The sequence below is a fragment of the Neophocaena asiaeorientalis genome, unplaced genomic scaffold (genome assembly GCF_003031525.2).
Source record: "Neophocaena asiaeorientalis asiaeorientalis breed wild unplaced genomic scaffold, Neophocaena_asiaeorientalis_V1.1 scaffold327, whole genome shotgun sequence".
Lineage (NCBI taxonomy): Eukaryota > Metazoa > Chordata > Mammalia > Artiodactyla > Phocoenidae > Neophocaena > Neophocaena asiaeorientalis.
Genome location: NW_020174560.1, coordinates 1313398 through 1331476, shown reverse-complemented (window position 1 = coordinate 1331476; position 18079 = coordinate 1313398). Strand labels below are relative to the sequence as shown.

Here is an 18079-nt window from a genome sequence, read left to right as displayed (position 1 = left end):
CTGGAAAAGGTGGTCTAGGTGAATGTCTAGAAGGGAAAGCAATGGGTTTAGTAAGCTGCTGACATAGTTCTCAGCCTTGTCATAGACCATGGGGGTCTGGGCCTGGCTCTACATGTTATTAGCAGGAGCTAAAAAAAGATGACAGATGATAGAGAGAGAGAGAGAGATAGATACATAGATAGATACATGATAGATAGATAGATGATAGATAGATAGAGGTATAGATATATATGTATAGCATGGAGACTGGGGCAGGCCTGAAGGCAGAAGCTAACAAAAGACCCTTGGGAACCACCCACGACTTCTCATCTCTGTGTGAGCGGGAGCCTTCCCTCACACTGCAAGGGTCAGACTTTCAGTACCATTCAGTACATTCGTTAAAGTAAAGGTCTCCAAGATCCCAACAATATCAGAGGCAACAGAGTTGGCTTAAAATTGGTGATGCTTCATGAATTTTATGTTTATAAAATCAATCTCAGAAACACAACTTCGCTCATAAAGTGACCACACTCTCTCCGCTGTTTACTCATCCATAAAACAGGGATGTCACCAAAATGTAGAAGAGGCTCTTGAATCAAGTATTTGCAGAATAAAAGTGCACCCACTAGGGCTTCCCTGGTGGCGCAGTGGTTGAGAGTCCGCCTGCCGATGCAGGGACACGGGTTCGTGCCCCGGTCCGGGAGGATCCCACATGCCGCGGAGTGGCAGGGCCCATGAGCCGTGGCCGCTGAGCCTGCGCGTCCGGAGCCTGTGCTCCGCAATGGGAGAGACCACAGCAGTGAGAGGCCCCCGTAAAAAAAAAAAAAAAAAAAAAAAAAAAAAATGCACCCACTAAAATACACAATATATAGTCTGACTCTATTGTAACACATCACCAGTGAAATCAAATCAAGCAACATTTATTAATAATTGCTATGATTATTACAAAAAGCAAATCTTTGTTGAATTCCTGTTATACTCTGCACATTGATCCAAGTGTTTTCAATGCATGTTCTCACTTAATCCTAATAACAACCATATAAGGAGAGTTGTAGTTTGTCCATTTTGCAGGTAAAACTCAGGGCAATTTGCTGAATTTTCTATGGTCACACAGTAAATAATAGAGACAGGATTCAAGCCCAGGTTTGCCTGCTCCAGGCTCACCCTCCTAATTACAGGGATTGCCTTTTGCCTTTGTTGAGCCCGTAGTTTAAGCCATGGAGTACAGTAGCACAGAACACAAACTCTGGAATCAGTCTTCCTGCCTGGGCTTAAATTCTGCTTACTTCATTTCCATGAGCCTGTTTCTTTAAAACAGGAAAAATATTAGTAGCAATTTCATAGCATGAGAAGGAAGTGAGATGTGGCAGGTACACGGTTTAGTACCTGTCAGCTTTTAGTTTAGTACAGGGTTCAGTAACTGTCAGCTTTTCCTATCGTGCCAGGCTTTGCAGGATGAAGAGAAGTCACAGAGGGGCCTTTGGATGTAAGTCTTCACTGACTCAAAGCCCAGAGAGGCAGAGAACGCTCACCACCTTCTTTACCTGGGTCTTTCTCCTCCAATAGGGTCATTTACATTTATTACCAAGAAGCCATCTCCCGACCACAAAGGCAAGACTTCCACAATTCCCACCCAGATCCTTGCTAAAGATGCCCAAAGAGACTTCTAAGCCAGTGATTTTCAAAGAGGGAATGGAATTCCTGTGCTTTGAAGAGAAGGGCTTGGCAGTTGAAGGTTTGTTAGGTTTAAATGGGAATGGAAAAGCCATCCCAAGGGCAGCATGTGATGGGCCCTGGGGACTGAGGGCTCATGAGTGACTGGGCATCTACACAGCTGGGCTTCACATCAGTTCCTGCCATCCTAAAGTCACAAGTCTCTCCAGGCATGGAGAAGCAGTCATTTCCTCCAAGAGGTTCGAAGATGCAAAAATATAAAATCAGTTACTCAAAGGGAATCTTGCTAAGGTCATTGTACCTATTCCTCTGAGAAAGGAGAAAGTTGTTTAATGGAGAAATAGAGCTGACCCCTGACTTGTAGCTGCTTAAATCGGAAGGTGCCACCTGGATGGACGTCCCCCAATCTGTGGTCAAAGCTCTGATCTACTAGGGATGTCAGAGTATGAACCACACCCATGCTGGGGCATCACCTGTTCTCTCGCCACCAGCCACCTACCCCTTCTTCTGCACAGAACTGTTTTCTGACTTCTTTGAAGGAACAAATGGTCTGAAATATTGAACTGGAAAAAGTGCAGCAGGTACACATTCTACTCCTCAGGTCCCTGTGGCAGTTATTTATTGAGGGCCGATGATGTACCAGAGACTATGCATTTATGTCATTAGTTCTCCCCAAAACCCTCAGGGGTGGAGAGCTGACCTTCTCACAGATGGGAGATTTAGGTTTAAAAGTGCTTAGTAGCTGTTCAAGGTCACACACGCGCTAAGTGACAGATCTGAACCACTGAACTCCTCACCAGGGCTCCCTTCTCTCCTGCCACAGATGCTGAGCTCCTTGGCCTGGACCGTGGCACATGAGCGCCAGTGTTTTGAGCTCCCCAGGTGATCCTAATGGGCTGCCTGGGCCGGGAACCACCATTCTACATCAGCCTTCCTGTTAATCAGGGGGTTTTGTTCCATCTTGCGTCACAGATTCCTTTGGAGGGTGGGGAAGCTATGGATCTCCTCTACAGAAAAATACATGTTTATACACAAAAAGTTGCATACAGTTTCAGGTAATTATGGAAGTTTTGAAGCTTCTACATGGATCCCCCAAGGTCATGAACTCAAATTAAGGTCAAGTCTGTAAATCCTTGGCTCTAATTACTTGGCCACACATGGGAGTTAGCTGTGAACCTTTAAGAAATTCAGATTTCCAGACCCCGTCCCAGATGTACTGATTCAGCATCACTGGATCTGCAGTCTTGTAATGTGGTCCCAGGTGATTCTCATACATCCAACAAGAAAACAGTCTTTGGACTGGTTTTTGGGAACCACCACTCTAAATGACACTCATTTGATGGATCAGAACTCTTTTCTGTCACTTCTACCAGCCACTTAAGCTCCCGAACCTTCTATCTTTCTTCTGTAAATGGAGATAACAATTGTCCCTACCTCGTAGGGTTGACATGGGATTAAATAAAATATTCCATGCAGGTGTTTAGCATAGTGCCTGGCATGTAAGTACTCAATAAATGTTGATTTTTCACTAACTATATAGTATTATTACTTTATCATCTATGTAATTAATCTCTGTCAATGGCTTCTTTATGATAGAATTGGGAACAGAATCCAATTTCCAGCAGACTGTCAACAAAAATAAAGGAAAGACAGGAAACAATCCAAAGTTTATTAAACATTAAGAATAACAGACAGATAAAGGTTTGGACTTATCATCAATAAACACCACCAATACCATGGTGTACAATTACACTGGCCTCAAGTGAACTTGTACCTGTTTAACAGATGCAATCTTTGTGGTGTTGCCAAAAGGATAACAGTGATTATTGTTATGTTCGGTAAGGTGCTCCAAAATGAAAGATTTTATGCCTTAACTATTCACACACACACACACACACACACACACGCACACACACGCACACACATTCCTCTACATACACTTGGCCCTTTGCAAAATGTACTGACTTCAGTTGCCAAATCCAATGCATCAAGATTGAAGACATGGCTTTGCTCATTTAAAAATGACATTGTTAATTGTAGAGAAAACCTAGAGGAGATCTTGGCCTTCCCAGTGGGGGCCTAGAAGCCCTCAGCAGGAAGCTGGCGGACTGAGAGCAGGTGTCTACCACCTTCTGGGATTGGTCTGACTAACGCTGATCAAGTTTGAGTTTTCCTAAAAGGAACATTAGGGGAAAAGTAGATAAACTCCTTGCGTTTTACAGAATGACCTTTGTTTTACTTTGGGGTGGGGGTGGGAGGTGGGAAGGACTCTACTTAAAATTCTTCTTGACTCTTCTGAAAACAGACTCGAGACCTTTCAAATGTACATTCAGAATTATTGTGAGTTCCCTCACAAAACTGGTGAGTTGGAAGGAACCTCTGGGCTTTCTCATACAGCTTCCTCCCCACCCAATGCCAGAATTTCGTCTGCACGCTCCTCAAACAAATGGTCCTTCTGCTTCAAAGGATGGTTTCACAGTGGTCTGTTATATTTGAAGATGAAAGGCCTGTCACTATCCTGCTCACTGTGGGTTTTGAATGGTCAAAAGTGGCCACTTTCTCAAGGGGAGGAAGTGATCACTTACCTCCCTCCCATTCCCTACCTATGTCCTCAAGGCGGCACAAGCAGAAGGATAGGCGGACCAATTTTTGCCTTTCTTCGCAAGTCTAGTCAAAAGAAATGATGATGTGACCTTGTCAGGATGTTCTAGGCCGCTCATTCCAAATCATGTCTAAATGATGTTGGCATAATATGATTTGGATTCATTTTTAATGGCCAAGTAATTAATCTCTGAAAGATGCTTATGATGAAAAGGTGAAAAATTACAACAGGACTCTTTTAATAGCTTCAGTCTGCAGAACTCATTTGACCCTGGATGATCCAAGTCATTCCAAATTGGGCCAGGCTTCCCATACCATTTAGCAGAACTGCTTTATTTACTAGTTGACTGCCCTGGACAGAAGGCAGTGAGTCCAGGAGTTGAGTGCTCATGTGGTGTGGTGACAATAAACTACATATAAGGCACCTATACAGACTCCAAAGTTTTAAAATTTTTAAGACGAGGTAGGTTTCTGAAACCTCCCTTGGCACGCCAAAGAATGTTTTATTATGATCTTATTTCTTCTGCAGAAAACATTTATGATGCTCATTTGATACAAACAACCTAATTTCAGAAAGACCAGTACTCAAATACAGTTTTTTCAGCTACCATTTTAAACGTCAATGAATTTAGATGGTCTTCAGTACAATCCTTCAACACTTCTCCACTTAAAGATGTCATTTGTTTCTGTTTTAGTGACGATTTAACAATTCTGCGGCAATTCGTCTCTTTACCTATAAAAAGGCCAACTCCATGTCCACTTGTTTCTCTGAATAACACTTATTCAGTTCCGCTTAAGTTTGCCAAAGGTCTTGTTTATTTTATTGGTTATTTACCTGAACAATGTATTTCAATTCCAATACTCTCCCATCTCCCACCATAATCTGTAGCTTGGGACAAAATGGATACCTAGCAGGAATATTTTACTATTCAGATTTTCCAAGACTATGACACTATGAGAGAAGCATTGCTGACGGATTGACAAGGAGACCACCAGGTCACTAAAGAATTACATACTCTGGACACAGGAAACTAGAAAACCCCACTGATTAAAAGGGTATTTTAATCTTGCGGAAAATGTTTCTTTGCAACAACAGCAGAATCTCTCGACCCAAGTTAGTGACACAAAAGAACAATTGTCTTTAAAGTCAAAACATCTATCAAATGATAAACCATCCACATAGCACCAATGTTAACCTTATATTGCGTCAGACGCACGTGCTCACAGAGGAGAACAGAATTGTTTGGGATGCTTGCAGTGATGTTCCATTCCAGGAACTCATAATTTTGAAGTGAACATTTTTGTGGCAGATGCTTTTCCTGAAAAACACTGTATCGTCCAATAAATATTTGACTAACATCCACTTTGTGCTTTTGGGTGATGTTAAGTGACTTCTTTCTGAGACCTAATAGGAAATAAGAAAGCTCCTTTGATGTTTTAGAGCAGAATTTGTCACAGCAAGCTTCGATACTGTTGTAAAAGTTTAATTTAAAGCAGAAAACATGCTGATGTGTCAGTGATAGGCTTAAAATATTAAAGACTTCAAAAACACCCAAGCACTTCTTCTCTGTACAACATTGATGAATATATATCTTTGCTATATAATTTTAAAACATGGAATAGTTTTCCTTTTCTCTTTGCTATATATAATATATGTCTTCCAAAATACATCGTCAGTATTTATATCTGAAAAATACTGTACAAAAAGAACTTCCTATAATTACTCTGTATAAACATTAAACAATTTAATAATCTCTCCTTTTGGTCTACAGTAAACATTTAAATTGATTGGATTAACCACAGTTTGTGACAACACCATCCCCTTCTGAGATACACCAGTGTCTTTTACATTCATTTTTCAGAAGTCCATTTTATAAGAGCACATACGTTCAAAAGCAAACAGAGAATAAGAAACATAAGCTCCAAAATCATTAATTTATGAAGCATTCAAAAATGACACCACTAGGAAAAAGGGTTTTACAAAACATCAACTTATTAACTTAACTGACTGATTTTTAAAAACGACAAGGTATAATTCACAAAAACATATATATTACAAAAAATGGGGAAAACTGAATCTTAATTGAATTGTATTGAATATCAAGAGGGATGTGGAAAAAGTTAACTAGAAAACTGGGGGCTAAGGGTATGGGAAAGAGGAGAAAACAAAAGCAAACACATCAATGTCAAAAACTGTTCCAAGATGCATTTTTTTGGCTGTATACTGATAAGTTAACCCCTCGTTCTTAGACCTGGCATTTCCCTCTGCTTCTCTGTCCTGGGGATGTTCTGGTCATGCTCAAATGCATTACCGTAATTTTTGTTTTTTAAAAGACAGTGAAATTCTTAGGTAGGGAAAATATCCTACGTCCACTAGTAATACTCAGGCAGCATGCTCTAGCGTACAATAGGAGTATTGCTTTAGGTACAGACAGTGCAAAAACACACTCTGTGTTCTATAATAGTACTCTTACTTGCCGGGGTTGGTAGAGTTAAAAGGAAACTTAGTAGACAGCAGTAAGTAAATATGGGATCTAATAAATCTAAACAGCACTTTAAATTTGAAGACGATTATCACCAAAACGGAAGATAGGAGGGAAGCAACCTGTAACTGAATGGAGCTGCAGCGTAGTGCTAAATTATCCTGTGCACCTTATTAGCATATGGTAACTTACAGATTAAACAGAAACAAGAGCCTGTGGTCTTGAAAACCAAGATCTACTATTTCACCAGGGCCCTTCTTAGTGAACCCCACCAGAGGGTCCTGGAAGAGTAGGTAAGTGCCAACACGAAGCCACGCGGAAAGGGCAGGAGTGGAGGAGGAAGGGGGTCAGGAAACCCACGAGAGGTCTCCGCAGTCCAGTAAAAACATGGCACCTTTCATTTTGGAACTAAAAGACGATGGAGGGCTATCAAAATGGCAAGTGCAAAGGGACGCACGCGCGCGCGCGCGCGCACACACACACACACACACACACACACACGTTGACCACACATGAGCACAAGCACATACACACACCCACGCCAAAATGTGAGTCCGTCCTGTTGATGCATCTGGTAAAGTGCTGATGTCAGGAAGGTCGGTAGGTGCGGTGCAACCAACCAGGAGACCCCTGTCCGGGGCCTGAGGCCGCCCGCGGACGCCGGCCTACAGGGGCCCGTGCCGGGCCTCGTACTTGGCCAGGATGTTCTTGCACTTGCCCAGCTCCTTGCGCAGGTCGGCCACCTCCTGGCGCAGCGCCGAGTTCTCCTTCTCCAGGAAGGACGCGCGGATGGCGATCTGGTTCTCCTTGAGGCGCCGCGCATCACGCGAGCGCTTGGCCGCCATGTTGTTCTTCCGGCGCCGCGCCCAGTACTTGTCGTCCTGCTCGGGGCGGGGGAAACACACACCGACGCGGTTAGACCTCGGCCCGCGTCCCGCATCCCCACCGGGCTTCCCGTCCCAGGCTCCGGCTCCGGCTCTGCTAGCCGAGGGCACCCGCCCTTCGCCGGGCCGCCTCTCCCGCCCAACAGAGCGCACGTCCCCAAGCAAAGCCTAGCCTCCCGCACTCCCTGAAGGACAAGCCTAACTCCTTCCCTCTCTTTGCTGGAAATGTTAAACCCTTTTCTTCCCTGGGAGCGTGCCTTCCTGAATAAGTTGATACAGTATTGTTGAAAGGCGACCAGGCAGTATCTGCACCGTGCCTCTGGGCTCGCACCCTAGCGCAGTCCTCACGCTCGTGCGCACACACGGGCACAAAATTTTTACTGCAGCATTGTTTGTAATAGAAAATAATGGGCAAACCCCCCTAATTATCAGGAGCTTTAATAACTACATCATGATAAATTCACACAACTGTTAAAAATAATGATCCAGCTGAACCAGAAAGATGCTAGCGACATATCACTATGTGGGTAGAAACAGTGGCAATTTGAAGATCAATAGGTTCCTCATCCCACTTTGGTTTAAAAATTATAATAATATATATTCATAGAAAGAGGCCCAGAAGATTTATACGCAGCTATTAAAAGTGGTGGCTTTGGAAAGGGGATTGAAGGAGGGAGCCAAGGAGAGAGGTAGGATCTTTCACCTTTTATTTTATATCCTTCTGAACTACTAGAATATTCTATAATGGGCATGTATACTTTGGCAATTAAAAACAAATTTAAAAAGTTCCACCTGCCACTGCTCAATATACTCATATTGGTGGCTAACATTTAAATAATGTACTCGAATTTCCTGTTCAACTGTTTTCTAGGCTGTCTTAGCCTAAGTGATGTTTAACTGTGGTCAACATGAAAGCAATCCCTCCTTTCCCTCCCCCCCCATCACTGCCAAAAAAGGGAAAACCTTCCTAGGAGGACTAAGAAATGTAAGTCTTCTTCCATTTATGGTGCCACCTGGTGGGTTTTGCAACCCCCTTTTTTCAACAACTTGCAACAGTAAATTCCTCAATCCTAGCAAAGCTAATACCTGCAGTTATGTGCCACCCAGAATAAGTGAGTGAGCCAGTTCTTCCCCTCCCCCAGGATTCCAAGAGGCATTTGGCACTGGAGGAGGTCACATGGTTTGAGGCCAAGGCTGCGAGCAAAGTCCAAGGTCAGTGGTCTGTGCCATCCCTGCCATTTATCCTGAGCCAACACTTGCCCAGCACAAAGACAGGAAGTGTGAGACAGAAAGCATATGCAAGCACCTTCTATCTGCCCTTCACAGGCTAGTACTGTTCTCTTATTTATAAACCACTCCCAGCTTGCTATACATTTCATAATAATGTGTAACAAAGTGAAAAAGGTGATCTTCATAATAGCTAGTGCCAGAATTCTTCTTAGAGAGGAGGTTGTCCTTTGGAAAATACCTGGATAATTAAGCTTGGGGCAGGATTTGTTGCTTTCCTTCAGAAAGGGTGCAGAGGCGGGAGGAAGGGGTGAGAGACTAGGGCGCTGGCCCAGAGAAGCTGGGAGGAGCTGAGAGAGCACAAGACTCCACAGGGGTGAGACAGCCTAAGGCACATTAACAAGAGTGAAAGCTCCAGCTCTGATGCAAGTTGTCTGCGTTACTTTGTAAGCCCCAATTCCACCCCCTTGGTCAATCTGTGAATCTACCATACTCATTAGTGTTCCCAGGAGTGTAGTTTCCAAGATGATTGGAAAGAGGGGTTGGCTTAGGATGTATCAGAACCCGCACACAGGGGCCGGGGAGAGAAGGGTTACATGAGAACAAGGAGAAGCTGTGTGCAGCACGCAGGAGGATGGGGAAGCGGTACCACCATAGGCTATGGACTTGGTGGTTTGTGACCGGGTCTTAAGGACCAGGGGAGTCACCAGCTGACCTCAGTGTAGCAACCAGTTTCTGAGCTCTTCTCACTTCTAAGGTGCTTTCATTTCCCAGCCTCACCTGTCCACATGTGCAGATGAGCTGGGCAAGGTGTGGAATGGGGACCATCTCAGGTGGGAGGGGAGCTGGGAATAGGACCGGAGGATAGGAGGACTGGATAGGATAGGAGGACTGTCCCAGACAAGAAAAACCAGCGTTCCCACCTTTGTCAGCACAGAAATGGGGGGGCGGGGAGAGCGGGATATTGAGTGGGGCTGATACATCACCTGTACCCTTTCCCTCTATCTCCCAGGGGCAGATGCCATCTGGCTACGGAGGTACCCCTACCTGGCAAAGAACTCCTCAGTCCAGTCCCATCTTCTTGAGGGTCTGGTGTTTGATGACACCTCTGCCCAGCAGGCCCCCCCTGACATGTCAACACTCCCTTTTTCTCACTTGGGGGCAGGAACAATGTCAGTAGTGGCTCACCTTGGAATCCCCAGGCCCTGACATCGGACCTGGCAGACACTAGCATTTGAAAAATATTTATCAAGTAAATGAATGGGTGTTTGAAAGACACCAAGGCGATTAAACTGATTCTCAGCTAGGAATCAGCATGCCACCCCTTCATCCTCCTGGGGCTGCCCGCTAACCCAAATGAATGGCTCCAGAGAGAGAGTGCAGGCAGTGGCAGGGAGAGCCACTTCACTCACTCGGTCTGCTCATCCGGGGCTGGAGGTCACCTGCCCCACCCAGCTCAGTCCTCCTGCCACACGAGAAACATCTTACAGCTCTGCTTCTTGCTTCACCATTGCTCATGCTCTGGGGCCTGAGACTTTACTCACAACTGAAGGAATCCAGGGACACCTGGCAGGACAGTGTTCCTGCCCGCTCCCCTCACTGGCACGTGAGAAGGCCAGGCCCAGCCACGGTGGCAGTAACGTGCATAATTCCAGCACAGACGTTTTTCACGTGGCCTCTTTGTGGCTGAGGTTACCAGGGTAATTAAGTAAGCCTGCTCTTTGCTTTAAATGTGTAAATTTGGAGACCATGTGCAGGTCTGGCTGGAAGTTGTATCTACTACTCAGCAGCATCCCTTCAAACTTGCCTCCATTCAAGAGGAAATCCCTACTGAATGGGCTCCCCAGTTTAGTTTAAGAGGCAAGTTCCAAAGTGCACACAGAATTGTATGGCTAAGAACACAAGATGAGGAAAAGCATGAGCTGAAAGAAGATGCCTAATCACCCAGGACCTAATCCCACGGGGCCCCTTTCTTACCCCATCTTAGTCTAACCATCGATTCCCTGACTAGCTTCAATTTTCTGGTGTTTTTACTATGCACTTTCCTGTTTTGATTCTCAGGGTGACAGCTATTGGTTTGTCACCCAAAGGCTCCCGATGTAGCTCCTGTCAGGGCCAACATGCTTCAGTGACCTTTCTGGAAGCTAGCCGACTTGGGGACGAAGCTGGGCCTTACACTAACTAGCAGTGCTCACCTCTACCTTTCTGTGTTTCCATTTCCTCAGTGGTAAAATGATCACTTTGGTCCAGTGAATCTCTGAGGTCCCTTTTAAAACCCGACATTTTATTTTTTAATAAATTTATTTATTTATTTATTTTTGGCTACATTATGTCTTTGTTGCTGCGTGCGGGCTTTCTCTAGTTGCAGCGAGCGGGGGCTACTACTCTTCGTTGTGGTGAGAGGGCTTCTCCTTGTGGTGGCTTCTCCTGTTGTGGAGCATGGGCTCTAGACATGTGGGCTTCAGTAGTTGTGGCACACGGGCTCAGTAGTTGTGGCTCGCGGGCTCCAGAGCGCAGGCTCAGTAGTTGTGGTGCACAGGCACAGTTGCTCCGCGGCATGTAGGATCTTCCCGGACCAGGGCTCGAACCCATGTCCTCTGCATTGGCTGGTGGATTCTTAACCACTGCACCACCAGGGAAGTCCCAAAACCCGGACATTTTATGATTCTGCATCACTGAAGGTAATCTGAGGTATTGGATGACAGCAGTGACTTAAATCTGCCGGGTACATTTTCCTCCAGTGCTCTTTGTATATGTGAAAAGCAGAAGTAAATGGTCTAAATCAGTTCCAGGACAATGTCCCAAACTCCCATTTTCCCAACAGGAGTGTCTCTTCATGTGAACCATATTTAGGTTTGAGAAATGGTGGTCAGCAGTTAGAAATTATGTCTGCTTCCAATGCCTTGAATGTATACAATCATATCTCTATTGGAAGATATGATTGGAAAGCAACATAAACACAAAAAATTCTAAGCAATGGGCAATCAAAAATGGTTCTTTTTTGGTATTAGTAGGCGTGGCGTAAGTTTAGAAAGAATTCTCTTCCTAAGGTATCATTAAATGTGTCAGATTAATTTTAAGTTGTATCTGATTTCCTAAGGTAAGGCTATTTTCCTTTATAAATAATGTGTGCCTTCAACATAGTAGAGAAAAACCAACCCCAAATTAACCTTTTGTTGAGATACTCAGGTGATCTTTACTTGAGACACAGAGTGAATATTACTTATAAATAGTGTCAGGAAACCCACCAGCTTCCTTAAAAGTCCCACCCTAGCATCCAAGTCTGGCAATGTGGAGAGAGGTCCTGTCTCTGGCTGTTACTCCCTGAGGCCTACAGAGAAATGGAAGCAGTTAATTAGTGTTAAATTCCCAAAGGAAAGGTAACCCTTGGAGACTATGAGGTCCAGATGCCCTTCCCAAGTAATTTTTTTTTCTCTTTTCAACCTTGAAAGATCCTGGTTTGATTTTATTAGGCTTTCATAGGTTTCCTTGCAGATAGTAGTGGGTTTGCTTCCTTCATGGGCTGCAAAGCACTCCATTTTATTGCTTTTCCTTATATCTATGCATTATCAAGATATGGAAGGCGTAGTTCAGAAGACACCCAGAGAGGAAGCAACTTGCCTCGTCACGTGCCAAGAAATGGGATCAGAAATCACAAGTCTTTGTTCACTAGCTTGTGTGATTTTCCTGGGGTCACCCTTTTAAGCTGCCTCTTGATCCCACTCTCCACTTGCCCACAGCCTAATTACCAGTTCCAATTTACCTTCAGATCATCTGGGATGAAGACTTTGCGAGCTTTCTTAATCATGGGCTGTGGCTTCAGTTCTTCCTCAGAGAACTTGCGTTTGCGAGGGTCAAACATTTCCTGCCCGGGGATGCTGGAGAGGGCAAGGTCGGCCGGGTCTGGCTCATAGCCCACCGGGACCTGGATGGTGTCAGGGTCAATGGGGCTCGGAGTATTGCGGTTGGCTGGCAACAGCTGGCCTGGAACAACACAGGAGTTTTAATTCATGCACACTCTATGGAGGCCCAGGAGACAGCTACTTGATGATGCTCAAGTATGAGGATGAGGGCAAGAGTCTTAAACTTACTTTAATGTGACTCTAACATCGTTCCTGAGGCACAGCAGGCTGAATGGCTTTACTCATGTCAGATCAGGGAAAACAAGGACCCACATACACATATTCACAAACTAAATTAAAAAATACATGCATTCATTCCGTCCTACAACATATTCATGAAGCACCAACTATGTGTCAGGTACTCTTTTTTACCTTTAAGGTGTTTTCCAGGTGAGTCAGGGAATCAGACCAAAACTAGCCAGTGAGATATAGTGAAGGGATGAAAGGAAACCACACGTGCTTCCAGAGTGTGGGGGGAAAGGACATAACCCGAAGCAGGTTAGGGAACACTCCTAGAGAAGATGCTTGGTATAGCGGCGTCTTGAGACACACATTAATTAGTAAAAACCGTAATCCACGGACAGATACAAGACAGAGGGTTGCATTTTTGAGGAACCACAAGTAGTCTTGGGTAGCTGTATCAGAACACAAGATGGAAAGGAGAGAGACATAAATGCAAGAGACGTGGTCAAGGAAGGTGGGCAGTAGGGATGTTATAAAAGGCCTTGAATGTCACTGAGGGGTTCTGAGCACTGAAGTGAGAAGCAGAGCTGAAGTGTGGAAAGAAGTGTGAGGAGTGAACTGAAGGGGGCAGGACTGGAGACAGGAGATGAGCTACCAGGCTGTGGTGCTAAGCCATGTGTGCATTCAAGGAATATTGAGCAAAATGGAAAAGATGCAACGGAGATGATCTAACTTCCACTTGACGGTTCTGCAAACCAAACCACTGAAATGCACAAAGGTCCTCGAAAGAGGGTGGACTGCATTTTGGAATAACAGACTGCAGCGTTTATGTGGGGAGCTCTGAACCTCAACTTCTAGTTCCATTTGAATTTTACAATCACCCCTTTCATGCCCAGAGAATAAATGAGAGGATACAGCTCAGCTCAGCTTAGCACAAGTCCTCTTCTCCCTCACTGCTGAAGGCTGGACACCATGCAGAGTATCCTGTAGGTGCCATTAGAAACTACTCCGGGTTGAAGGGCAAAGCCATCGACTTGCTTTCTGGCTAACCTGTGAAACCAGGCTCGTCTGTTTTCCAGAAAGGCCTGGTGGGGAGCTTGCAGAATGAACGTTCTGGGGACCTTTTGGTCCCCACTCTGCTTTGAGCTCTCTTTGTATCCTGTTTGCCAAAGAGGAAGAGATGGGTCCCAAGGCATTGGCAGAGGATGGAGATTTCTCATTAGCCACGCTCAGTTCAGCTCCAGCTTCTAGAGGCTGCTGAGTTCTGCACTGGATGGGGTCAAGCTAAATTTGATCTTGTGCCTCTCGACATTGCCTTAGAAAATGGACCATATCTGAGTCAAACAGGTATTTTACTTTCCCTTTAGAAACTCTCTTTGAACTTAATAATAAAGCTACCCAATGCCCTCTCAGTTCAACCACCACGCCCCATGCGTCACCCCCGCATCACATACACACACCCACAGGTAGATACACCCTCTACTCCCCTCTGGAAGCATGTCTTAATTAATATTTCCCAAATCTAATTGCTCAAAGTTACTTCAAGTTCTTCCCTAGTACTTCAGTATTCTGTTAATTATGTTGTATTTAAATCCCCCTTATTGATTTATACATGTTAAGGTTTACACACACACACACACCCTCCTCTACCAGACCACATGGTCTTTCATGTTTTCTCTATTTTATCCCCACCCCACTCCTCACGGTGGTGCCTACTTCAGAGTTCTGCTTCTACAAAGAATACTCCTCATTTAACGGGGGCCCTCTGAGATGCTGGGCGCTGACATTCATTCATGAACATTCTAACAATAACACTTCACATTTAGGCAGAAGCTTTATCTGCATTCTTTCTCTCGAGCCCTTTCTCCCAGTGGAAGTAGGTCAGCCCTACCTGCAGCACAGAGAAAACCTAACTGGACCACAGACGAGTCAATGGCTTTCAATAGCTTCCCCAGCATCACAGAGCAACCAGCAAAGTACATGAGAAACACAGCTCGGTCTCTTTTCTCCCAAGATACCCTTGCATCATCTTGTTTGTCTATATTTTCTACTGTATTAACTCTGCTGGACTCATTTTCCCCCCTTTATTCCTAAATGTCCACAGTATCACTGAGTAACAGAGAGGAAGATCTTTATTATTTTTTCCTACCTTTTGTGGATTTGCAAATTTTTAATATAAGAATTTTCAAGTTAAGAATGCATCATTACATTAATTTTTTTTTTTTTTTCGGTATGCGGGCCTCTCACTGTTGTGACCTCTCCCATTGCGGAGCACAGGATCTGGACGCACAGGCTCAGAGGCCATGGCTCACGGGCCCAGCTGCTCTGCGGCATGTGGGATCTTCCCGGACTGGAGCATGAACGCGTGTCCCCTGCATCAGCAGGCGGACTCTCAACCACTGCGCCACCAGGGAAGCCCTACATTAATTTTTTTAAATTACCAAAGATGTTCATTGCAAAATTTCAACAAATGCAGAAATGTGTCTCCCTTGCCCCCAATCTACCTTGCTGCTCTTCCCAGAGGAGACCACCCTTAACTGCTTGCTGTGAACCTCTCAATCCTTGGTTTTTACATATAAATGATTTAACCCAAATAGGATTATTCTACCCACAGATCTTAAATTACTTTTTCAATATACCAGTATACCATATGCAATTTCCCATGTTAGTACAAACAGAACTACTCTGTGCTTTTTAAAGGGTGAGTAGTATTCCATAGCTTGGATATGTAACAATTTACTTAATCATTCCCCAATGGAAGGATTTTTAGATATGTGAGTATTTTTATAGAAGGGATGTCTAGAAGTGAGACTGTTCATGCAAAAGACATGTATATTTTATATTTCTAAAAGCATTGCTGAATCTTATCTATTTATAGTTGTACCAACATTTCTAAGAGTGCAGTTTTGTACAATATGAATTTTTAAAATATTGCCAATCTGATATATACAAATATCACTATTGTTGAATTTACATTTCCTTACTAGTGAGACTGAGCATCTCACATGTCCATTGGATCCATTTCTTCTCCTGTATACCACCCTCTTCATATCTTTTGCTTCTTTTTAAATGGATTTTGTTGCTTATTCATTTGTAAGAATTCTTTATAGAAAGAACTCTTTATAGACGATGGATATAATCCTTTCATCTGTTTTATTTGTAGAAAATATTTTCTCCCAGACTGTTTGTTTTCTAACTTTGCTTATAGAGTTTTGCACTACTGACAAGATCTTACACTGTAATATGGTAATAATGTCTTAAAATTTTCTCCTTTATGGCTTCTAATTTCATACCTTCTCTATCCCCAAATTATATTATATGCATGCACGTATACAAGTATGTTTGTATACATATACATGTGTGTACATACGTGTGTGTACATATATTACTCTATACTTTTCTCTAATACAACTATAATTAATTTATATTTTTAGGATTTTGAATCACCTAAGATTTATTTTTGTATAAAGTACATGCAAGGGGCATTACACAGTATTCTCCAAGTGTCTTAATATAATGGTAAGTAAGGTTTGATATTTGATAGGGCAAGTTCTTCCCTCTTTATTGTTCTTTTCGTAAAATTTTATTCAGTATTCTTACACTCTTCTAGATGAATTTCAGGATATATTAAGTTATATTTAAAATTATTAATGGAATTTTTGAATGAAGATTGCATGAAAGCCATAGGTTAATTTAGGGACAACTGATACCTTTTAAATATTCAATATAACCTTAGTATACTCCCCATTTTTATTTTTTGTTCTTTTTCTTACATCTTTAAGTTTCACAGTTTTCTTCACTTTAAACTTTCACATTTTTTGCTAAGTTTATCCCTTCAATGTTTTCTCATAATTGTTGCTAATGTAAATTTCCCTTGTTAGACTTACTAATTGGTTACTGCTGACATATAAGAAGCTACTGGTTTTAAAATGCTGGGTTTATATCCAGCCACTTTACTCCTTTATTAGTTCTAATAGTTCTAACTTCTCTGAGTTTTCTAGGTAAATAATCTTTTCTGCCTCTAGAGATAGTTGTTGCCTCAATGTTTATAATTCCTACCTTAAAAAAAACACCTCCCTGCACTGGCTGGGCTCTGCAAGGCAATAGGTAAAAGGGATGAGACTGGAGGTCCCTGCTTGTCCCAAACTTTAATGAAAAAACTTTTAATGCTTCATATCCTTAAGGTCTGTTATAGAATCCTAGCAGATAACAGTTTGACAAGCTAAGGCATTTCCAACCCTTCCAGCCCTACTGCACTGAGAGTTGTTTTTTTAAAATCAGAAATCACATATTAAATTTCCTCAAATGACTCTTTTGGTATCTGTTGAGACGATCATGTGGTTTTTTCCTGTATTTGTTAAGTCTGAGCTTGGTATTTCTCCAAGGCTTTCTTTGAAATATCAGGGGTGGACAGGATCAACCCCACGGTGTAGACTGCAGTTTGCTGGAACATTGTTTTCTTCTTTTTAAAAGCATCTTAATGAAAGTCACTTCCAGGAGAGCCAAGGAGGATTTCTGGTGGAAAGGGTGGAACAAAGGGCTTAAATCTAGAAGATTAGAAGTTTTACCTTCAAACCCAAAATTGGCCTCCACTTTTGTCATAGAGCAGGCATGCCTAAACCTCCAAATAGCATAACTGAAGATAGGATGTTTTTTATTCTTACATACTTAACAAGAATTTAGCATCTCACATTCAATTAGCTGATTAGCTAGAAGTCATCAATGAATGGGTACAGCCACAATCTGTGTTCCGTGTCCCAATCTGAAGTTGATGGTTTATTTCTTTAGTTTACGGCTGCAACAAAGTAATAAACTGTAGCTACGCTTACAATTTAACCCTCAAGACTAACTACAGCATCTCCAACCTTTCTGATGTGCTCCCCATTCAGGAAGTTAAACACAGCCGTACTGTCAGGACAGACGCCATATCCTAGTGTTACCACTGACGAGCATCGGCCAGCTGATGAACATTATCCTCTATAAAGAATGCTGAGAAGAGAGAAAACGATTTGGTTTGGGCCCGTGGGTTCTCTATTAGAACTGATGGGTGAAATTCCTTGTGATTCAGTTTGGTTCATCATCTTCCTCTCCTTCCCATAAACAGTCTGTGGTCTGTTTGCCTCTCACGACCTCTTTGACCCTAGAG

At 43.3% G+C, this 18079-nt stretch overlaps 1 protein-coding gene across 3 annotated transcripts in view; it reads right to left on the bottom strand.

Moving 5' to 3' along the window:
- Positions 1-3292: 3292 nt before the first annotated feature.
- Positions 3293-18079, bottom strand: part of HLF (HLF transcription factor, PAR bZIP family member) — a 54482-nt gene continuing 39695 nt past the window's right edge. The window contains exons 3-4 of one of the 3 annotated variants that reach the window (XM_024757670.1): positions 12612-12832; positions 3293-7621 (exon numbers count right to left, since the gene is read on the bottom strand). In XM_024757670.1, the coding sequence (XP_024613438.1) occupies positions 7403-7621; positions 12612-12832 (440 nt within the window). In that variant the 3' untranslated portion in view covers positions 3293-7402. Of the gene's footprint in view, positions 7622-11478; positions 12180-12611; positions 12833-18079 lie in introns of those variants that run through there. The other 2 variants (XM_024757671.1, XM_024757672.1) reach the window with 2 other exon arrangements.